The sequence below is a fragment of the Anarrhichthys ocellatus genome, unplaced genomic scaffold (genome assembly GCF_004355925.1).
Source record: "Anarrhichthys ocellatus isolate YVR2014 unplaced genomic scaffold, GSC_Weel_1.0 scaffold3, whole genome shotgun sequence".
Lineage (NCBI taxonomy): Eukaryota > Metazoa > Chordata > Actinopteri > Perciformes > Anarhichadidae > Anarrhichthys > Anarrhichthys ocellatus.
Window position 1 is genome coordinate 5519749 of NW_022280033.1, and position 21829 is coordinate 5541577.

General features: G+C 39.9%; 2 protein-coding genes across 5 annotated transcripts in view; one reads left to right on the top strand and one right to left on the bottom strand.

The window, feature by feature from the left end:
• Positions 1 to 6209: 6209 nt before the first annotated feature.
• sf3b5 (splicing factor 3b, subunit 5) lies at positions 6210 to 7430 on the top strand. Its single transcript, XM_031879607.1, has 2 exons — positions 6210 to 6335; positions 6914 to 7430. The coding sequence occupies exon 2, from the start codon at positions 6942 to 6944 to the stop codon at positions 7200 to 7202; it is 261 nt and encodes an 86-aa protein (XP_031735467.1). The 5' UTR covers positions 6210 to 6335; positions 6914 to 6941; the 3' UTR covers positions 7203 to 7430.
• Positions 7431 to 13193: 5763 nt separating this feature from the next.
• The window catches only part of phactr2 (phosphatase and actin regulator 2), a 37830-nt gene continuing 29194 nt past the window's right edge, over positions 13194 to 21829 (bottom strand). For all 4 annotated transcript variants that reach the window (XM_031876975.1, XM_031876945.1, XM_031876965.1 and 1 more), the window contains 5 exons: positions 21769 to 21824; positions 20190 to 20251; positions 19597 to 19734; positions 18489 to 18565; positions 13194 to 17584 (listed from right to left, as the gene is read on the bottom strand). In XM_031876975.1, coding sequence (XP_031732835.1) covers positions 17569 to 17584; positions 18489 to 18565; positions 19597 to 19734; positions 20190 to 20251; positions 21769 to 21824 — 349 coding nt within the window. In that variant the 3' untranslated portion in view covers positions 13194 to 17568. The remainder of the gene's footprint in view (positions 17585 to 18488; positions 18566 to 19596; positions 19735 to 20189; positions 20252 to 21768; positions 21825 to 21829) is intronic.

The window sequence follows — 21829 nt, forward strand, 5'->3', positions numbered from 1 at the left end:
CAAATGATTGCTGTAACGTAAATACTTACTACTGTGACAATTCTCCATATTTCAGCCATAAGGTGCTGCATCAGCTCAGTGTGTGTGTGTGTGTGTGTGTGTGTGTGTGTGTGTGTGTGTTTTGCTGTGGATTGAGATATCACAGTAGCAGATATTTTGATTTGTCAGTGCAGTAAAAGCACAGGAGTAACAAATAACATTAACGATAGCTGTGGTTCAATTCATCTGTCACAGTATGGCATACCAGAGAGCCAGCATGCACAACACCAGCTGCCTGCAACTACACCAAGACACGAACCTACACCAGTGTTTGGCACGATAAATGTCCTCCATGAAATGATTTTTAAATGTAGGCCTGATAGTTTTTCCTCGACACTCTCCCACAGAGGAAATCCTTTGAGAATGCAGAAGACTGAAGTGGACGTGACTCTTCGAGAGCTGAGAGAACAATTATGTATTCAATGGGCTTATTTATAGTCTTTCATCTTTTTTCTGCACAACGCATGACGGAATATGAAGTAATATACTATAATCTTTTAGTAATAGGCCATTTTCACAGCAGTCATTTTGACATAGCAGGGTAGACACAGGTCTTATTAATTAACTAGTGTCCCATTCTGTCCAGTGTCCACTGTGCACTGTCCATGCAGTGAGTAGATAGATAGATAGATATGCACTTTATTCATCCCCAGGGGGAAATTTGTTTGTAGCACGCACAATACCAGAGCCTTGGCTCAAACTAAATGGAATAAGGCCATAATTAATGTTTATGATAGAGCGGTGCATGGATGATGTATTTTTGCAAGCCAAACCCAAAAGTTAGAGACGCAAGTTAGAAAACCCATTAACTTTGAGACGAGTAAAATGGAAGTGCAAAAGCGCTAACTCATTTCTGGGATTTAGGACTCATTCCTGCAGCACCTCATTACACATGTGGTTACCATGCAATGACATTTCAAAATGACTGCTGTGAAAAGGGCCTTTTCTCTTTTTCCCTCTACTAATTTTCATGCCATAGACTTGAAACGGAAGTGAGTCATCTGCCATCCTTTACTCCTCCCTATTCTCAGGATATTAAATCAAGTGTGATTCTTAATTAGTAGGCCCGTTTAACAGCAGGTGCGTTTTATTTTCAGTCTTCTGCTCATCTCTGACCCTGCCCCCTAACTCAGCAAGTGGCCACGTGCTTGACATATGGTGCCTACGTATTACCAAGTGTTGAGGGGAAGTGAAAGAGGGCATGAAATGGACTGAAACCTGTTTTCACACCATTTTCATATTTCACACTGGGCTGCCTTTATTGCAAGTAAGCTTTGATTCTGTGATCAATAAAAAAAAAGTGATTTCCGAACATGAGAAAACTTTGAGTCGTTGTCGCAGAATTTAACTTCAGATATCAGCTAAAATACAAATGTGCTCAATGCGTAGACATTATCAACCCAGACAATCTGTGAGGATTCAATGTGCACGCATGCATGTGCAGAGTGCACGAGGTGCTGTGTGAGAAAACGTCCCCAGCTCGGTATCAGGAGGGCGTGGGCGCATCGCTGCATGTACGTATGTCTGCGTACATGCCTTCAACTCCATCCTGTCGGGGAGCCAGGCAATATGTTATTGGAGTTGGCAGCATGATTGCTCCTGTCATAGCGATTATTATCAAGTGGCGTTGAATGTCCCCTCTTTCTGCAGAGACAATGCTCTCGTTCAGACGTGACGTTGGGAGGCTGCCCTTGTCTGTTCGGAAAGCTAATCAACCAAACCTTAGCTAATCAACCACACTAAAGTTAGATTACCTCATATTTCAAAGCCTTTGTTTGTATCAAAGATCAAAAAACATATATATATATATATATTTTTTTTTTAACTGACAGAAATGTGATACTATGGCTAATTTATTTACTCTGCTGTTTGCATACAGGAAACAACTGAGAACTTGATAACAAATGCACACATTCTGTTACTGTTTTATTTAAAATGGTTCATATTTGATCAGGTTAATTATCTCATTATGATTCTGCATATGTTGACTGTGTAAATATTTTTGATCGAACATTATTGATTAAAAGTGCATGTTTTGTACATCCTGTCATCATGTTTTAAAATGGTTTGAGTGTCATATAGTCTGTAGAATATCACGGTATGGGCAACTGGCATGGGCTAAATAATGAGATTCAGCGCTGCATCTCTCCTTACAGGAAATGCGATTCCTATTTATTTGAGAAAGTCACGCACTGCTCCGAAGGCTCCAGGGGAGAAGCCAAAGGCCAGAAAGAGTCGTAGTTTATCTTTGCACCCTGCTTGTGGATTTTCTCAGGTCACAACCAAAGCCTTGAGTGAACCGGCTCTTGACTGAGCGTAGCACGTGACCAATGGACAAAATAATGAGTTTTTTAACAGGCGATAGACATGAAAGGCAAGAAGGAGTGAGATTATATGTTCAGAACTGTGTCAAATCCAATTGAAGTCCCCCCAGCATTGATACCCCTGGAACTCAGCACTGTCATAGAGCAGCAGTGTGCTCAGGCTATTTCACACCTAGCTGAATGGCTAACCGGATGCCATCATCTGACCAACACTGCATCTTGCCAGTGTGGTTCACAGCAGACCAGGAGGATGAGAAGTGGATGCGGTAGAGAGAATCTCAGGTGTGGTGGGGAAATGAAAGTCCTGCATTGTCCGGAGAAAACAGACAGAAAACAAGCCAGAAAAACAAACCAGTCAGTTGGTCGAGATAATGTACCAGAAAGCAAATGACCACTGAGACCTTTAAAGCTGCCATTCACCTCATTAGTTCGTCTGCCAATGAACCAGCCACCCAGCAAAAGCCGGCGGTTTGAAAGCTGACCGATGAACCTCCTCAGTTTGTCCTTCGACTAAGCAGCCATCGCTGTAACAACCCTAGGGTGTAGTTTGTTTTTACTTCTCCTCTCTATCTACCTCTGACACCTGGAAATTGAGAATGGCTCCATTTTAGGGAGTTTGTTTAAATCACTGGAAGTATTGCTGACTCCATTTTTTTCGAAGCCATCATTTAGGAGGACTGTGGGGCACCGGAGCCATCCAGTCAGGCACTATTCCCATCCATCCATCTGATTTCATTACCTTTTCCTCCAGCTAGTGCTTTGCAGCTCCCAAGTCTGCTCACTAAAAGGCTGGCTATCAAAGTTTGATTATGCCCCTGGGACTATTACTTTACCATAGATGTAGCTCCCCAAAAGTGACAAAAGACTACATCTATCTGGCAGGAGTACAAAAACAAAGAACTATAAAACTATTTACACTGAATATCCTATGTCTCGGGCAAGGAATTAACAAATCATGGGAATAAAACTTAATCAAACTAAATCCCAAATGGTAACAATTAGCTATAGCAAAAATGAGCAGATTGTATTAACAAGTTATGAACTGTGTACTTGTCTTCCGGCTACTAACTGCCGGTTGATTGAAATATTATAAAAAATACAAAATATTCTCACTCCAGTAATACAATCAAAACTTACATGAAAGCAGACAGTAGTGTTGGTAGTAGTGTGGGCTGCCCATGTGATGGGAGCATGCACTGTGCATTTTCCCTCACTGAAAAACTGGAGCACTGACTGCTTGGCCGTTCTGTTAGTACTTTCAACACCACAGCAAGACACGTAATTTGTCCAATATTCTCAAAAAAGCACCAAAATCACAATCACAGCCATGATAGCGGCTAGCGGCTGTGACGACACCCGTCTGTCACTCAAAGCAGCCATACCCTAATTATGCCTTACTTTAAGCCTTAATATCATTTAAAAGGGTGAGTTATATAAGATTTTCACCCCTATTAGCTATAGAGACCAAAACTGTTTGTAGCAGGCTGTAAACATGTTTATTTTTGCTGGTCATTTTAACCTCGGGGTCTACAGGGATTGACTCACTTTTGGAGCCAGCTTCATTGATGAACTACAGTTTTTAGACACAACGCATTAGCTTCATTTTTAAGCCCTGAAGGTTGCCGCTTGGTCTCCACGAGTGATCCTTCATACACAACATACCGTCCTTTTCTGCCAGAGCATCTTTCAGGCATTGGAGCAGTTAGGTATACCTTCCTAAAAGGCTCTTCATCAGGGGCATTGTACAGAGTAGTTCTAATACCGTCTACAAAGACACACTCCACACCTGGTTCACCATAACATCCCACTTTCCACTGAAAAGGTCTTTTGAAGCTCTGCTTAAAGGTTCTGTACTGTAAGTGGGGCTGGCGGTTTGGACTACTCTTACTTTAACACTTTAATATTTCCCAAGTCTTTTCCCCAATAATGAGAACAAAATAACAATGGACTCAATAATAATCCTGTTAAGCATAATGGAACAGCACATCTCATTCAACCCCTTTCAATGTAATTTCTCCTCCTTCAAGTAGATTTCAGAAGACTAATGACACACATATAATTGTGTCTTTATTCTCAGTTCGATGCGAATCCCACATCTTTTCCTGTCTGCTGCCCGCATTGTGCATTTAGCTTCTCTTATGCCAAGGGACTGGAGATACAGTCTGGTTTTATCCCTCAAACCATAAACCACTCCTATTTTACCCATAAAGACCAAATACATGGCACTACAATATACCACAAACATAAAGGAATGGGAACAAATTAAGGCTCACAAGATCCTCTGGGCACCCCTGCTTTTTTCTCTGTAATGACATAAGAACAATATACCATTGTCACCACAGTTGATAAGATGTCTTTGACCTCACTCCCAGCGGTTGCTAGCAGGATGTGATCAGAAATGTAATCTCTATCCCTGTAGAGCTCCATGGTGCAGTGTGATAAATGGACCTTCCTTTCTTATCACTGTTATCCTTCATACCGAATTACTATCCTTGGGTATTTTTCTCCAGAGCGGGTGAGCTATACAGACAATCAATATGAGCAGCAGTCCTCATGGGACCTAACTGAATAGAGTATGCTGTAATCACACATGAAAGTGAACCTCAGTGATGTGATTGTGTTATGATGGGAGATTTTTCTATATCTAAACTTCTTCCAACGACTTGAATGCCTAGCTTTTCGCATGTCAGTGGAAATTAACCTCTGACTGCATCGTTGTACCTTACTTTGCTTTTAATATTGATCCATTATCACGGCAAACTTTGTTGATTCTTTCTGGATTTTTAGTTATTTCTATTAATCGCTGGCTGGACACACAAAAAAACAACAAACAGTGCCGCCAACATCTATGAACAATACCTTTCCCCCGTGCACCATAACTTGTAAATGTTCAGGCAGATATCCTCCTTGTGGGAACAGAAGCCAGAGTCAATTTTCCATGTGCATATTGCCACAACGAGAGCTAGGGGGAAGAAAGCTGTAAATCTTTCACCATGGCTCTAGTGGGAACAAAAGCAGTAATGTTCCTGGGTAAAGGCAGCAAAATGTTAGAATTTTTTAATGTATGAGGGGTTTATGTACCATATCTTGTTATGGTAGTCTGACCCAGTGGATGTTATCTGCTGAGGACACCACTACCGCTACACATTACTAGGAATATTGCATTTTTCTTCCTCTTGGTCTCCCTCCACTGCTGTTTGTAATGAGAAACAACTAATTTATTTGAAATAAAAAAAATAAAACGACCTGTGCAAGAGTCAGGTAATTGTCCAAAGTGCTCCCATCGGGTGACTGAGTTGGGAATTAGCTTTGCTACAATAAAACATACCAGATAACCTTAACAAAAATGTGCACCTTTCTTGTCTTGTCATTAAAGCTTCAGGGATGAGTGCACTCTATAAGTAGGCTACTCTGTAATTAAGATGAACAACAACTCTGCCCATAATTATAGCACCAATAGAAATATTACAATGTAGTAGTTCACTTAAGAAAAAAAAACACAAGACACAGCTTTGTGTTTATTGCAAAATAGGAAATAATAACATGCTACACGTTAAAGCAAGATGAACATGATAAACAGTATACCTGCTAGAAAGACTTGCATGTGGTGGGGGGGAAGGGACATTGTAACAGCAAAACAGCATTTCTTGTGTGTTCAAAATCTGTTATTTTAAGGTTAGCTTTTTTCCTCTGTGGTTCTCACCATTACGTTATCTCTCTTATCTCTTATTATTAAACCATGTACAACATGGTTAGGCAACACTGTACTTAACCGTCATGGTCATTAAAGCACATTTTGTTAGGAATTGGAGAAGAGGAACTAAAGAGTCATAGGCGTTGTTTCTCCCCGGTTCGTTGTAAACGGGAAACCAACCGGAAGTCATCGTTTCATTGCATTGCGACGAACCCCGAACGCACCGAAAGATTATTTACATCTTCAGCCTTCGCTCTAAACTCCTCACATTCTATCAAGTAAGTCTATTTTGCATTTGAAAGCTACATGATCACTTAGAAACACATATGTAGCTAAAAAAGCAGTTTTAATTGACGGTTCGAGGATACTTGTATTTAGCTAGCATTAGCTAACTCCACATTACTGTTAGCCAGAAAGCCATTGAAAGCAACGTTAGCATGCTAGCTGCTGCTTTGTAAAAGCAGTAGAAAGCAATTCGAAGCAATGGACCGATTTTATTTATATTTTATGGTTTTATATTTTATGGTTTTATGCAAGTAACTATGTCAAACACATAGAGAGTAGTTGACTTTATAATGACTGAGCTGTCCTGTTATGCTAACGTAACATTATTAATAATAGAATAACGTTAGCATTCTAACCGTTAGCCATTGTGATATGGCTCAAAGCGAGGGAGTTATTTACTTTAATTTGAGCACGTAGCTAGCTCAAGCACACAGAAAGTGGTTAATGTTACAATAACTAACGTGAGCCAGATATGTAAAGTTAGCCTTTACAGTCGCTTACAATGCTAACATTCAATCAGTTTGCCTCAGCATGAATTTATAAACTGATATTGCATCTGACTTTTGTCTAGAGCCTCTGGGACCCTCATCTCAGCGAGAATGACCGATAGATACAACATCCACAGTCAACTGGAGCATCTTCAGTCTAAGTACATCGGTACAGGACACGCCGACACGAGCAAGTGGGAATGGCTGGTCAACCAGCACAGAGACTCTTACTGCTCCTACATGGGACATTTTGACCTGCTCAACTACTTCTCCGTCGCTGAGAACGAGAGCAAAGCCAGAGTCCGCTTCAACCTGATGGAGAAGATGCTCCAACCATGTGGACCCCCATTAGACAAACCTGATGATGCATAAATTACACTGGAGTGAGCTGTGGAGGTTTTTACACGATGTTTGTGCTTTTCTTTTTTTACTACAAATGTTAAAGAAAGTAAAGTAAGAAACGTTCTAAACAGTTTTTAGAAGAGATGATGGAAAAGACGGTGGTGTACTTCCATCTGTTGAATATTGTATTGACTAATGGAGCTGTGTTCTGTGTTGAAATTTCTGTTTTGATTTAATTAAAATTCACGTGTTACCGTTTAAAATGTAGTCATCTCTACATACAGATATGTGACAAAGGTAGATTCCTGTCATGCAATAGAAGAGATGAACACTATTCTTCTAAGATGCCTTCCCTCAATTGGAATATATGGTGGTGGTGCAGCACACATGTTTTCCATGTTCAGTTAGTTTGATTCACAACATCTTCATACTCATTAAGTTGCTCAGTGACCACTCAGGCATTTGAATTTCTCTCACTCACCGTACTCAAATGTTTCATTTAATTCACCATCTATCTGTAAATTATATCCGTGCCATTAGAACAAATTGGGTGTATTGTATGCATTCAATATTGGATTTATTCCATCCCACAGAAGAGAAGAAAAGGAATATTTAATAACTTATTAAATGAAGCTTCAACATGTGCATAGGCTCAAATAAATTAACTGAATAGAAATGGGGAAACAAGGAAACATTTGGTTACCATAAACAATTGATATAGGTATAAAAATGATATATATGTAAGTGTGTGTGTGCATGTGCAGAGTACTCAAAAGTTAATTTGAAATAGGACTTAAAAGTCTCAGACTGGGACTGTAGAAAACAATTTCTTGTTTTGAAGCTCAAGAGCAGTGCACAATTGTATTGATAAAAGGTCATTTGATACATGCACGTCTATGAAGTTGAATTTTTGCATCGACATCTATATTTTATAACAAACTTGATTTCAGTTTAGAAAATATAAACTTGCAGGCTAGAACATTAACAACCTCTAACACGGGTGAAGCGTATCAGCTGCATCTGTGTATACTGCACAGAGGTACGTTTCAGCAGAGAATTTCCCTTGTTTGGCCTCGCAGATTCAACGAACTGTTGTCCACCCACACAGTCTCACGCGTATATGCACCACATTTAGGCGCACACACACAAACGTACCCAATCATCCACCCACACATTTGAGTGCACACAGACCAGCTGTGCGTGACTTACCCACACATCCTGACGACACTGTGTCGTTACGTCTGATTGCCGAGTAAAGTTAGACATTGCTACGTGTTTAACGTGTATCGTCTATTTAATGGAAAACAGTTTATCCTTCAAGTCAAGGGAAAAAAATCAAATAACTTGATTTGACGAGGTGGCTGATATTCATATATGATTTGTGTGGTTAATGAAGCTACTAATTGCGTTGTCTGGTTTATTTGCACACCTGAAAAGCAAGTGATAGCAATTCGATTTCAAAGTGCATATTTACTTCTGAAGCGGCTGCAACAGCTTAGAAACTGCCATGAAACACAGCAGACATTAAGGAAATTATTCCTGTGTTGACTTTGAATCAGTGCCTTTGATCAGGAGTGTCGGTTTAATATGCCACCAGCCATGAGAAAATGATGTCACAATGCAAATCGCCTCAGGATGTTTGATGTAGAGTAGGCCTAGATGCTTGAAGTTGCAGTCGGTACAATTAAGGCTTTTGTTGGCAGCAGGCAAAGTGAGACGTGTGACTGGAAACAAGCAGCAGGCGTTGAGGTTTGACTTGCTGACTTCAGGTGATTTATCAAAGCACGCTGCCAGCCAAAATCACACACAGAGGATGCTATGCATGACTCATTTGTTGGATTGAGAGACATCAGTGGGTTCCAAGGAAGTTCTTATGTTGCACATCACGTCTGGCTGTGTGTGTGTGTGTGTGTGTGTTGGAGGGTTACTTAGTGGGGTAAGTCCTTGCCATCTGTCCTCACTGTGAGAATCGTGAAGACGGCGCTGCCAAGTCAGGCATGAAAGCCGCGTGAGGTCTGTCGGTGTGCCATCACGCACGCACGCACACACACATTTATGTGCTCTGAGCACATAAATAGACGTCTGCCTTACAGTTTCCAGCTACATTAGTGGAGATGGACTTTTTAATGGGAATAAGGCTTGCAGGTGCGTGTACTTTGATCATAGACTCTCAAATGCAGCTTCCATACCCACGTTGTAGGTAAAGCACTCCGAGAGAGACCTCCTCTGCACAGCTTTTTTAATTTACAATGTTTTCTCTAAAGAAGAAAGTGAAAATGCTGTGTTAATCTACTGAGAAAATCCCCAGCAGACAGGAGAAATGATGAAATGGGCTGATCAGGATGACTTTTATATCTCCCCACACCTCCATTTTTCGCCTTGAAAAAAGTTTAATCATCACAACATTTTTTTCGGTATGTGAAATAATACTGTGCTAACATAAGAAATGTTCTTTATAGTTTTTTTCATTCAGCAAAGGGAAAGACCAGTGTATGTAAAACATCTTGTTTTTTTCCTTCTGGAGACCTTCACAATGACTAGAAATACTATGTCCTGCCTGCCAACAAACACACTATAAGACTTTTAAAGTACAAGGACACTCATAATACACATGTTATATTTGCAGGAAAAACTGATCACATATGAGGTGATAAAGGTATTGAATACCCCACTAAGGCCTGATGGAGAGACCCTGATATTTGTGAAAGAAAAATGTCTTGTTTTCTCTTAATGCATGCTAGAAATATTTAATTAACTCCCATGTTGTTTCATTTCATACCATCTGGTTTGAGGTTGTTAATCTATATCCAAAAAACATTTAACTCAAACAAAAGCACAGCAGCTGAGCTTTATTATATTCTGAGACCAAACTGGAACCACCAAAATTTGGCTTAGCACACACACAAACAATTGTCTTCTTTGTATATTTTCAACTTAGTGCTTGCAGGGTAATGACCCAAATTAAGAATTAGGTGTGATAATTGATCCCCTTCTGCATAGGTAGCCCATAATTTAAGATTTTGTGTCACTTCGGTCCAGATTGATTCAACACAACTATCGGATAGATTGCCATGAAATCTTGTACAGTCGTTCATGGTTCCCAGAGGATGAATCCTAACGGTAATCCCCTGACTTTTCCCCACCACCACCATGAGGTTGACATTTGTGAGTATGAATGAAATGACTCAAAGACTATTGTCATTTAATTTGGTATATTTTTAAATGAATAATCATTTTGGATCTGCAGAACTTTTTCCTCACCCACACTGTTTTCCTAATTTCCAGAGGTACTCAAGCTGAAACCTACAGAGAGATGAAGTTCAGCTCCACTTGAAGCAGTTTAACTGTACAAACTTTTTTTTTCCCCCGCTCGTGAGGACCCATCTCGCTGGTACTGAGGTTAGTAAGTACAGGCCTGCTTAAACCTCTCACAGTTCAACACCCACTGCATCGATCTAATCTCACATGGCAGTTCATTATCACCTCACCTCTGTGGCCACTCAGGACCCTGCGGTGCCTTTTTAGTGAGGCGATTAATTGTGTTCCTACATGTCCTTCTCTGAAAGCTAGACTGGAAAGTTCAATGACATCATTGCATGTTTGCATTTTTAAAAGGTGCCTAATACAGTGAGTGACATCTTCCAATAACTACTCGCCCTATATGTGTTCACGCTGATGTGAGCGTCACGTTTGGCTCTCTGATTACACAGGACCTCAGTCAGGCGGTGAAAAGGTCAAGGAAGCACATTCACCCTCGTCAAATATGAATGCTCCCACAATCCAATTATCTTTGCCCTTTTCTTCCACTCTCCTGTTTTATCCATTATTGTTCTCCTCCACTCTCTTCTTCTTTACCGCTCACACCTCCTCCTTCAAACGTCACCCCCTCCTCCGTTTTTTCCACTTTCTCTCTCCATCTCTACTACTCAGATAGGCTTACCAGTAGAGTGGCAACATCCAAGATAAAACACACGGATAATGACTCTTCAGCGGGGGAGAGAACATGAATATTTTCTGTGAAGAATGCTGGAGAGCGTGCCTGGCGTGGTCTTCTCTTATTAAATGCAAACAGAGATGGAATAACGGCCCTCACAAGACGTAAGCGTATGTATGCTGGGTCTTTATGATGAAATACTTTGTGTTTCGTCTGAGCAGTCTCTCAGAAGCAGTTTTGCGCAGTGAGAAATCCTGTTTAAGGTTGTCACCCTCACTTCTTACAGAACAATTACCTTTTCATGACAGTTCTGAGCTAAGGGAATTAAAAGCAAACTTAGTTTTAGTTTTTTTTTGTAAAAAAGACGTTAAAGTTTAAGATTAAGCTGAGGATTTACGGAGTGGATGTGGTGAGGTGAGAGAAGTGTCTGTCTGTGACAGAGCAGGAGGTTTATGATCACTGTGGTCCAGGAGGACATCTTCCAGGTATAAGCACCAGCTGCTCCAGTTATCTAGCTCTCCTAGCTGTCCTGCTTTGCTCTATAAAATCGATTATCACCACTGTCTATCAGAGTGCAAGGGAGCAGCAAAGTCGACAAGAGGCCGTACATCACAAGCAAATTAAAGACTATAATTCACACCTTTCCTGTCACTGAGGTCGAGCTCTGAACAGATTTGTATTAAGACATGAAAAAAAAGTGATTGATTTATTTTATCAGAGTTCCTTGCAACTGAGCCACAAGTGTGATAAGACGGGTAGAGAAATATTAACAGACTACCAAATTTGTCAGTGTTGATGCTCTTATTTTAACTTCAGTATACAGTGATACATTACTTTAATCACATCAATGTGGATTTGACGAAAAGAGAGAAAGACTAGACATTAACACAAGTGTCTGCAGCAGCTCTGTGAGGCTTTAAGATCAACGCTAACATATGCTCACAATGCCAACATGCCGATGTTCATAATCATAGCTTCATGCTAACCTTTGCTAATTTGCACTTGATACAAAGCACAGCTGAGGTTGATGGGAATGTCATTAGTTTTACAGGTATTTAGCAATAAATTAAGTGATTGAATAAAAACATTGATGTGATGGTGAATGTTGTTACAATTCATCATGAGCGGGCATGAATGTCCAAATTTCATAGCAATCCATCTAATAGTTGTTGAGACATCTCACTCAAAACTACAAATGTAGATGCCGTGATGGCACAGGAAGAAAGTTCAGAGGATCACTAAAGTCATTAGGATTCATTCTCTGGGCACAATGAACGTTTATACATATTACCGGTAACCGCGAGGTCGGCAGTTCGATCCTTGGCTGCTACGTGTCCTGTGCCGAAGTGTACCCGAGCAAGACACTGAACCTCTAACTGCTCCCCGGGCGCCTGCCATGGGCAGCCCACTGCTCCCTAGGGATGGGTCAAATGCAGAGACAAATTTCCCCCTTACCGGGATGAATATAGTATAATAAAATCCATCCGACAGTTGTTAAGATATTTCAGTCTGGACCACTTTTAGCAGATTAGTTTGGCCTTTTGTAACCCAGAATCTCGGTGAGAGCCAAAAAGCACAGCGAGGTTCAATGCATATTTGCTAAAGAGTTATTACGCTGTCATCCTCGACAATTATTCAAATTCAGGGCACACGGAAGGTGAAGAGACAAGCTGCATTAAAAGGCTTTCTTCATTTAAAAAAAGAATAATATCATTGAAAGGCTTAATTGGCACTAATTGCCCCACAATTAAATGTTAAGATAGGCTGTAGATTTCTCCATCCTTGTGACATTAGTGGGAATAAAAAAAATTGGTGCAGCTTTTAATTATTTCAGGAGATCTGAAAGGAATGATGTAATGTATTTAAAAAAACTTTTTTTTCTTACAGGCTTGTTGGGCACGTGCAAATGTTTTATCTGAATCTATAAAAACAAATCACAATACTCAGGACTCTACCTGTTTGCATCCATATTACTGCTGACACACTTTTATTTATACATTCCTGTGTAATAAGCTCAAGCCTATTTTTCCTTAAGTGATTAAAGTATTTACTGATCATATGACGAGAAAAAACAAGATGACAAAATAGAGGTTTTCCCATGATTCTTTATATACAAAAACAATGTACACAGTTTGGACGTAACAGTAGCTGTTTTGGGGATATATATGGCATCATCCTATGACTTCAAAGATCAATACAAAAAAAAAAAAAAAAAGATCAACGCATTTAGAGCTGGAGGGTTTATATTGTGACTGATACTTGTGATCCCTATCATGATACCTGACTGTGAATTACATGTTGAAGAATAAAGGCTTTAGGGTCACCAGCAGTAGTCTGATTATGGCTTTTTGATTGTACTTGGGGGGGGGGGGGGGTTTGTGGAAGTGATAAAGGAAGCCTCAAGCACCACTACAACAGCAGACCTCCTCAAATGTAAACATTTTCATTTCCATGGTGGAAGCCTCCAGTGCTGCAAATTAACAGCAGCAGCCGGGAAACACGAGTGTCAAAGTGTCTGTGAATGCTTTAAACCAACTCAGCTGGAATTTTAGAGATTTTTTCAAAAGAAATATAATGGCAGGAATTGTGTGTTTAATACTTCAACGATGCAAAGAAATGAGCGTTGGGTTATCGGAACTTTTCTTTGGGTTTATTGTGTTCATTTCACAGTTCCATAGCAGATGAGATGACACGGACTGCAGCCGTAAACGTTTTTACAGGACTCGCTCCTTGTGATTAATACTGTCTGGTCATAATTTAACACCTGCACCTCATTCTGGACTACAACATGGATTTTATGGACAAAAAATAAGGTATAGATGTGATGACAGTCCAGACCAGGACTCCCTGAAGTAGTTTCAGTATTAGAAAGTCAGCTGTGTGTTAAAATAGACAACAAGCTCTAACCCTGGTTTTACACAAACAGTGTAATCTTATTAGGTCACACTTTTATTTTCACCACTTATTTATTTATAAGCAGTATATTAACACTTCATAAAAGGTTCGTAACGCACTACCTATAATGTAGTTCGAAGCAAATATAAAGACATTTTTAAGTGTATTAATGTACTTTGTCACCAATTCTAACTTCTACGATTTAGCATCATAATTGTTGCATAAACAGCTAATGAGTGATTGATAGCACAGTATTTCATGGCTGTTTACCTATGAGCTATTTACACATTTAAAATCATCCAGACAGGTTTAAAACCATTTATAAATGTGTTGAATACTTGTTATCAAGTCAACTAGACATTGTATACGATAAGAAATAGGTTATAATATTTTACATATTAACAACTTTTCAGTTGATATGGCAAACATCGACGTATTTACAAATTCAGCAGTTACGGAGTAACATCATCCTTCATTTGGAGTCATGTTTGAGCCCAAATGGCAAATATAAATGTAATATTTACTCTCTTTTAGCTCTGTTTTTGGTCTCCACCAACTCCTGAAGGAAATAGCTGTGTCTCTTTAGTCTTAAATGCCCCACTACGTTCACCAGCTAGTCGCTTACTGTGTCTGTCTGCGGTTGTTGCTGAGCAGGTAGTATATAGTATCCTGTTGTGGCAGAAATGACACCATGAGAGCAGTGGGAGCCAAAACAGTAACGTTGTGGACCGGACTGTTAAACAATGAGCTGGACTCACTTATTTGGTTATAGCTGCTTTAAATGTCTTTTTATCTGCTTAAACCTATATAAACATTTACTCATCAACTATATACTGCTTATAAATGCTAAATAGGCTCGGTTCAAATAAATGTTACTTGTCTTTAAGATTAACTTGTCTTTTCTACAGAGATGCAAGCAGCATATGTATGAGCACAGCTGTTCCACCAACACTTTATATTTGTGTATCTAAAATGAAGTTAGACTTTGATCATTATGTTCACCTTTATAGACCGAATCCTGTTTGCTCCCTTATAAAATGCATCTGGATTATATCCTGTGCCTGAACCAAATAAAATTTCAAGTCACATCCTGTTTTTTCGTTTTATAGTTTGTGCAAGGTGACCTACGGTCATCGGAAGAAATAAATCAAAAGTGAAGTCCAGAAAGGTTTATAAATTGTTTTTAAACGGAGTCTACATCCATGAAATATCTACTGCATTGCACCCGACTTCAGCTAAAGTGAAGGTGGACCAGAATACAAAATAAGATATTGATTGATAACTTCCTGTATACTGGCTTGTCCATGGTCTGTTTAGGTAACAGGTAGGTTTGGTTAAGACGTGGCAGTTATTCAACATACTGTTTTTAACATGCTGCCTAGAAACAGCACTTACACATGTTCTGAACTCTTCATCTCTTTCCTATTGTCTGGGGCAAATAAGACAACTAAAAGTACGAGTTTAAAACATTCTATTGGGTCATATTTGTAGTAAAATTGAATTCAATATATGCACATGCTCGATATACATGTATGTGTACAAAATAATCAATATATATAGCATGATAGACATTCGCATGAATGAATACTCTTGGTTCTTTTCCATCACTGTACATTATTTCATGTTACAAGCTCATTCACATTCAGAAGCAGAAAGAATAAATTGATCTTTTTCATTATTTGTAAGAATGACGAGTGTTGTTGAGGTTGGAGGTCTATTATGAGAACACAAGCCTTTGGACTCAAGCTCAATTTGTCAACCACTTGTCAGCCAACATCTCCGCTATAGTCCAAATGTGCAGGGATGAAAAACATGTTTTTGTTTAATTCTTATATGAACGTTTTTGCTTAATTCTTATTTGAACATCTAGGCCAAGTTTTGGTTTATTTCTGTCCCGGCTTCGTATATCAGTTGTATTATATAGTCGAGAGCATGTTATAAGTTCAGGTTCTCTGTCTGCAAATCAGTCCTTCCACATTTCGCCTCTTGACTTTTCTTTTTCTGATATCTCAGCAAGACATTCTGGCATTCACGCAAAAACAAAGCATTATTAATTGATCCCCTTTACGTTTGCATTAACATATATCTTGAGTATTGGAGCACTTCAAAGAAGAAAATGCTCCGAAGGTGAACACTAGAGATCCATAAAACTAAACCGCCTCAGCCACGTTGCTGAGAAACCATAAATCCAAAGTCTGAACATATTTCCAAGAAATACATTGTGCTGCTTCATACCCTCCCTTATGTCTGCTTAGATTACTATAACACATATCAATATATTACTTCTGCTTTACATGCCTTACATCAAATCAAACTGTGTGTTGATAAAAACAGATCTTTACCACTGGATTTAAGGTGCATGTTAGGGCAAAATGTATAAGGACCACTTGTCAGCAGGTCTCTCCTTGCGTATCTGTCATAGGCTGACAGATTCAATCGCAAAAGCACGTTCAAGGAAAATGGAAAATAAAGTACTTCTCGACTTTTTCAAGAGGACTGTTGATTGCTTCAGTGGGGAAACTCTCAGTGCCTGTTCGCCATTTATCACAGGAAGTCCGCCACACAAAAGACCAACATAGAATCAAATATCAGCTTTTTCTTTGACACCAAATTAGTGAAGTCAAAGCTTGAAAAAGTAGATCCTCGAAACAGCAAGTCCCGCACTTTGTGAACAGAGGTTTGCACTTAATAACTCAACATAAGACACAGTATATGATGGTGCATGGTCATCATGTATCATCGGGAGTGCCGAGGGATTAGAATTGTCTAGAATTGGAGTGATTCCCATTGCACTTCACTGTTAACAGCCTCGGGTGCCCACCGATCTCGAGGCTTCAGCATTTATAAATACAACACTTGCAGATTATTCTTCATCTACATTCACATCTTCATCCTCACAGACTATAACTCTAATGTCATAATGCCCTCTAGTGGCAATATACTTTAAATATGTCTAAAACTGAACTGCAGTATTTCAACTCCGAGAGGTACATCGGAGCAGAACAAACTGCCTCTCCTCCCCTCTGATCTATGACATAGGCACTGACACCAGCACACAACCATCCAATGGCTGCCATTTCCTGTTCTAGGAGGATGCCCATATATGGACATTTGGTAGTTAGTAACAAGGCATACCTTGGCAAGTACACAAACTCTTGAGTACAGCTGAGCCACATTCACTATACTAAGAAGGTAAATTTGCCCAATTTTTCCCTCCCTGGAGCCTCTCTGTGATGAAGTGAACCAAAACAACAAAAAGAGCATCACATACCAGCATGTTCTGGCCATCTGCAATAAATAATCTAATCGGAGCGCTATGCACACCAATGTTCTGACTATAGATATGTGCAAAAGTTTCACTGGTGTCCATGGATGGTCAAGGCCTTAAGACACATTTGTTACTGTCACTATTGACAGGAATGTATATCATCAGTTGCAAGAGGATCCCAAAGCAAAATGGACTGAGCTGTGTACTGAGGGTCTGAGGGTCTGGAGGGCCGGGGGGACTGCTGGGAGCTGTGGACCGGAGAGCTTGTGGTGCTGACGTCCAGCTGGCAGTGAGAGCGCTTAGGGCCGATGGAATCTGGAAATACAAACACACAAGTGTGAAAATACAACACACACATGCACAATATGAATGTAATATCTACAAATCAATCAGATAACGTAGTTTAGGGTTACATTGCAGTGGGTTGTTAGTTCTCATTTGTTCCAACTTGATTTTTTTTTTAAAGTGACAGCCCTAAACCACATACAAAAATGATGTGCATTCGATCACCTACTGCTGCCCAGTTTTGATCCAAAATGGATCTTCACCAGGTACAAAAACACTCAAACATCCTTACCCTAACAAAAATGAATTCATAGATGCCTTGAAAATAGAAAATGGTCTGGTGTAATGATGTTTTTGGAGTGTTTTTGTGCTGAGGATTTACGACTGCTTTTAGTGTCATAAATTATGCCGGAATACAAAAAGATAAAACTTTATCTATCCAGAGGGAAATTGCTGTGTAGCAGTTGCAATTAAGTGCAAACATAAAACATGCATATATAAAAGTCTTGGATAACAATAACAATAAGGTGCAAATCCAAAATATATACAACATATACAATGCCAAAATCAGGTTAACAGTATGGGTCATAAGAATATAAACAGGTAAAGGATTCACGGTTAATAGTGTTGAGATTACACTTTTTTTCTGAAATTGCAATATAAATTGACATTTTCAACTGATCTCTCTGCGCTCTGTACAGCGATACAATATGAAGCCAAGTCACGCAGATCTCGGCTAAGGAACTGGAGTCGACCCAGGTGCTTAGATCATGGCTTTAGTTAATGTTGGTGGAAACGGCTCTGGAGGATCACAGTAATACAAATATTGATCGATGTGAACTCGTAAACTGCAGGATTCATGGGGATGAATCACTAATGAAGTGTGAGTTATCGTCCGGGTGGACTAAATGGTGGTCATTGACCGCTCGAGTACCTGGTGAACTGTTTACTGTCTTCATGAACCTCCATCTCTCGGCTCTTAAACTCATTCAGCTCCTTACGGATAGCAGCCTGAGGGGCAGAAAACACACACACACAAACACACACACACAAATAAATCTCATAAAAATGCAACTAGCAGGACAAGGCCACCTGTTCCCCAAACACACATTCGACATCAAAACACAGTTATTACACAGCTGTGTTTTCTACTCTAATCCCATTGGACCTTTTGAGCTATTTGTGAGTACTTTACATAAATATGTAGGTGCAGACTTTGCTTCAGGGAACTATCCACAATTCATAATGTAATGCTGTAATGTGCTGGCAAGAACAATGTACACATGAATAATATACACAGCAGCAAACATGTGCATTGTTCTTTGTTCCCTGGGGATTATGTTGATATATTTTTGTCTGCTGTTGTCAAACAACATAAAAATTATATAAAAGATTATTGTATTCAGAAAGTTAGTTTTATCAAACTATATATGAAAAAGGATCTGGTAACATGGAGTCCTGTTGCTGCAGTTGATGCAGATTAAAGTCGGTGAGGGTTCAGCGCTCAGGAGGTCGACGGTCTGGGATTTCTCTATGTTGTGCAGTATTAAACATCAACAGCAGAGGGCAGGCTGGACATAGAAACTGCCCTCCAGTGATCCCCAAGGGTTTAAATTTGTACAGATCTGCTGCATGCCTGCCTTTATATTCTTTGTGTATCGACACATGTATCATCTCACTTCATGTAAGCTGAGGTGAATTTCATCAGGTGGAACAACAGCCTCCACAGAAGAGAGGAGGCTGTTATGTCATCAGATCACTGCTCAAGGTTTTGGAATAACACAGTCGACAATCACATATGGGTGTAACGTTCAGGTGGCCTCCTACTTTTGGCCATGTGGTGTACTTTGACATCCTTTAACCACCTGCAGTTCACTCACATGTTCATGCCGATATAAAACGTAATGTTACACATTTATAAAGTATGTAAACCAACTAGCAACAGCTGGATGAATTGATAACATAATAAAGAAAAAAAAAATAGTCAAACAATAAGAAACAAATAGTCAAGATTTGACAATGCAGCGTATTAGCTGTAGCACCTTATCAGCGGGAGTAAGCCGTGTCCAGGGTTTGTCTGCCCGCCGGTCATAGTCTTTGGCGTCCGTTACCTCCACGTACTCGTTAAAACACAGAATCCTGCGCTCGACGAGCTCTGCCACCGTAGGCCTCACACTCAGCTACACGTACACACACACACAAACACAAACACACACAGGAAGAAAGAGAGAAATTAGACTATAAACATCAAAGTTCAAGAATGGTCCTTTTTAGTCTTAAGTTATAAGTCTAACATACTGTATATGGCGATATGCTTATGCATACTTTTATTATTGCACCCTCTATTTATTATTTTAAAGGTTTCTTGGAAGCAAATGTTTTCTTTAATCACAAGAACTAGAGACTGAAAGTCTCAGTTCCATCTGTGTCCACTAGATGGGCTGATATCTCCAAAAAAAGCATATTTTCTGCCTCCTAATGTGAATCATAAGTGGAGCAAAACATATTAGCAGCTAAATATAGACTCACTGTGTCCTATCTGTTCTCTCTTGTGTGTGTGTGTGTGTGTGTGTGTGTGTGTGTGTGTGTGTGTGTGTGTGTGTGTGTGTGTGTGTGTGGTTGGTGTTTACAGTACCTTTCTGGAGAGTCTCCTTTTTAACTCTTGCTTAGCTTCTTGCTCCTCTGCTTCATTCTTTTCTGCGTGCAAAAAGCCAACAGAGTCATTTCACAACTACTGTGTCTGCAACAAGCTTCTGCTTCTATTTATAAAAAGCAAGATTTGATTTGCCATATTAAAATGTGTCCATGGCTGTGAAGCAGTGTGATTGCCTTAACATAAACAGAACCTATATCCTTTGATTTCTTCGAGAGAAAGAATGTAACATGCGAGTTGAATATGTAATGCATTCTCTCTTGTGGCGTCTTTATGGATGTATAATATATGTAGCACACTCACTCACTAAATGCATTTGGGCATGTAGACTAATCAAGCATCAGAATGGGGAAGAAATTTGATTCAAGTGACTTTGAACTTGGCATGGTTGTTGCCAGACGACCTGCTTTGTGATTTAAACACATACACATATCTTGGGTTGACAGAGAATGGTCCAAATAAGAAAAAAAACATCCAGTGAGCTGCAGATCTCTGGTCAAGAGGCCTTGTTGATGCCAGAGGAGAATGGGCGACTGCTTTGAGCGGATAGAAAGGCAACAGTAAAAATCACTTGTTACAACCGAGGTGTGCAGACGATGGTGGTGGTGGGACAGGAGATTTGCATCATGGATGTGCAGCCGACAAATCTGCAACAACTGCATGATCAATATGGACCTAAATCCCTGAGCAATGTTGTTCCCCTGCTGGAGCTCCATGAACGAATCCATGTCATGAAGAATTAAAGATGTACCTAATAAAGTGGCCGGAGTGTGTGTATAGTATCAGAGACTGAAATAACTATCTCACCTTCTGTCCCATAATCAGAACAAGTGAGCAGAACTGCTTTTTGCTTTCGGTGTTTCTTCCGAAATTAAAAGTTACGCAATAAATATCCGTCATCTTGTTCTTCATGCTGTACACATCGGAGGGACGCAGGCTGTGCGTTACACTGTAAACCGCGACACTTACAAGTAACAACACCTCCAGATGGACGCCAAGCACTGAAGTTGCGAACCAACTGGTTGTACAATCTGGGTACAAAAGGTAAACACGTGCCCTTCAGCCCTCTTTACGTCGGCAGATCTGTATCACTACACCAGCCAGCCGTGAAGCCGAAGGTTCATCCTGGCAGTTAAACAGCTGTTGTATATTTCAAAGTATTTTATGGAACAACTGTATTAACAAATGAATGAACTTGATCAGAAATACTGTTCAGATATCTTTAAGCTTAAATGCTTCTTTTAAGTCTCTGAAATTGGCACAAAAAGTGATCCAGCAAACCCTCCAGCAGATGATTTCAGGCCTGCTTTGTAGCATGACACACAAACAATATTTGATATTTACGTGTAGTGTGTGTATTGCGCACAATGTAACTCGTAGCTTACACGGCCATATTCTGTCTCAACTATCTGATTAATGAGACACACAAGTCATATTGTACCTGGCAACACCTGGTTCAACCTGGAACATCCATATTTCTTGCTCAGATATATATGTTAGACAGTTCATTTCAAGTTGCACAGCATCACCGCTCAGTTTAATAGATATTTCATGAACTTACGCTTGAGGATGTTTCTCTGCTCCAGCTCCTCTGTGGAGGGTCTTTGGCTCAGGCGCCTGAA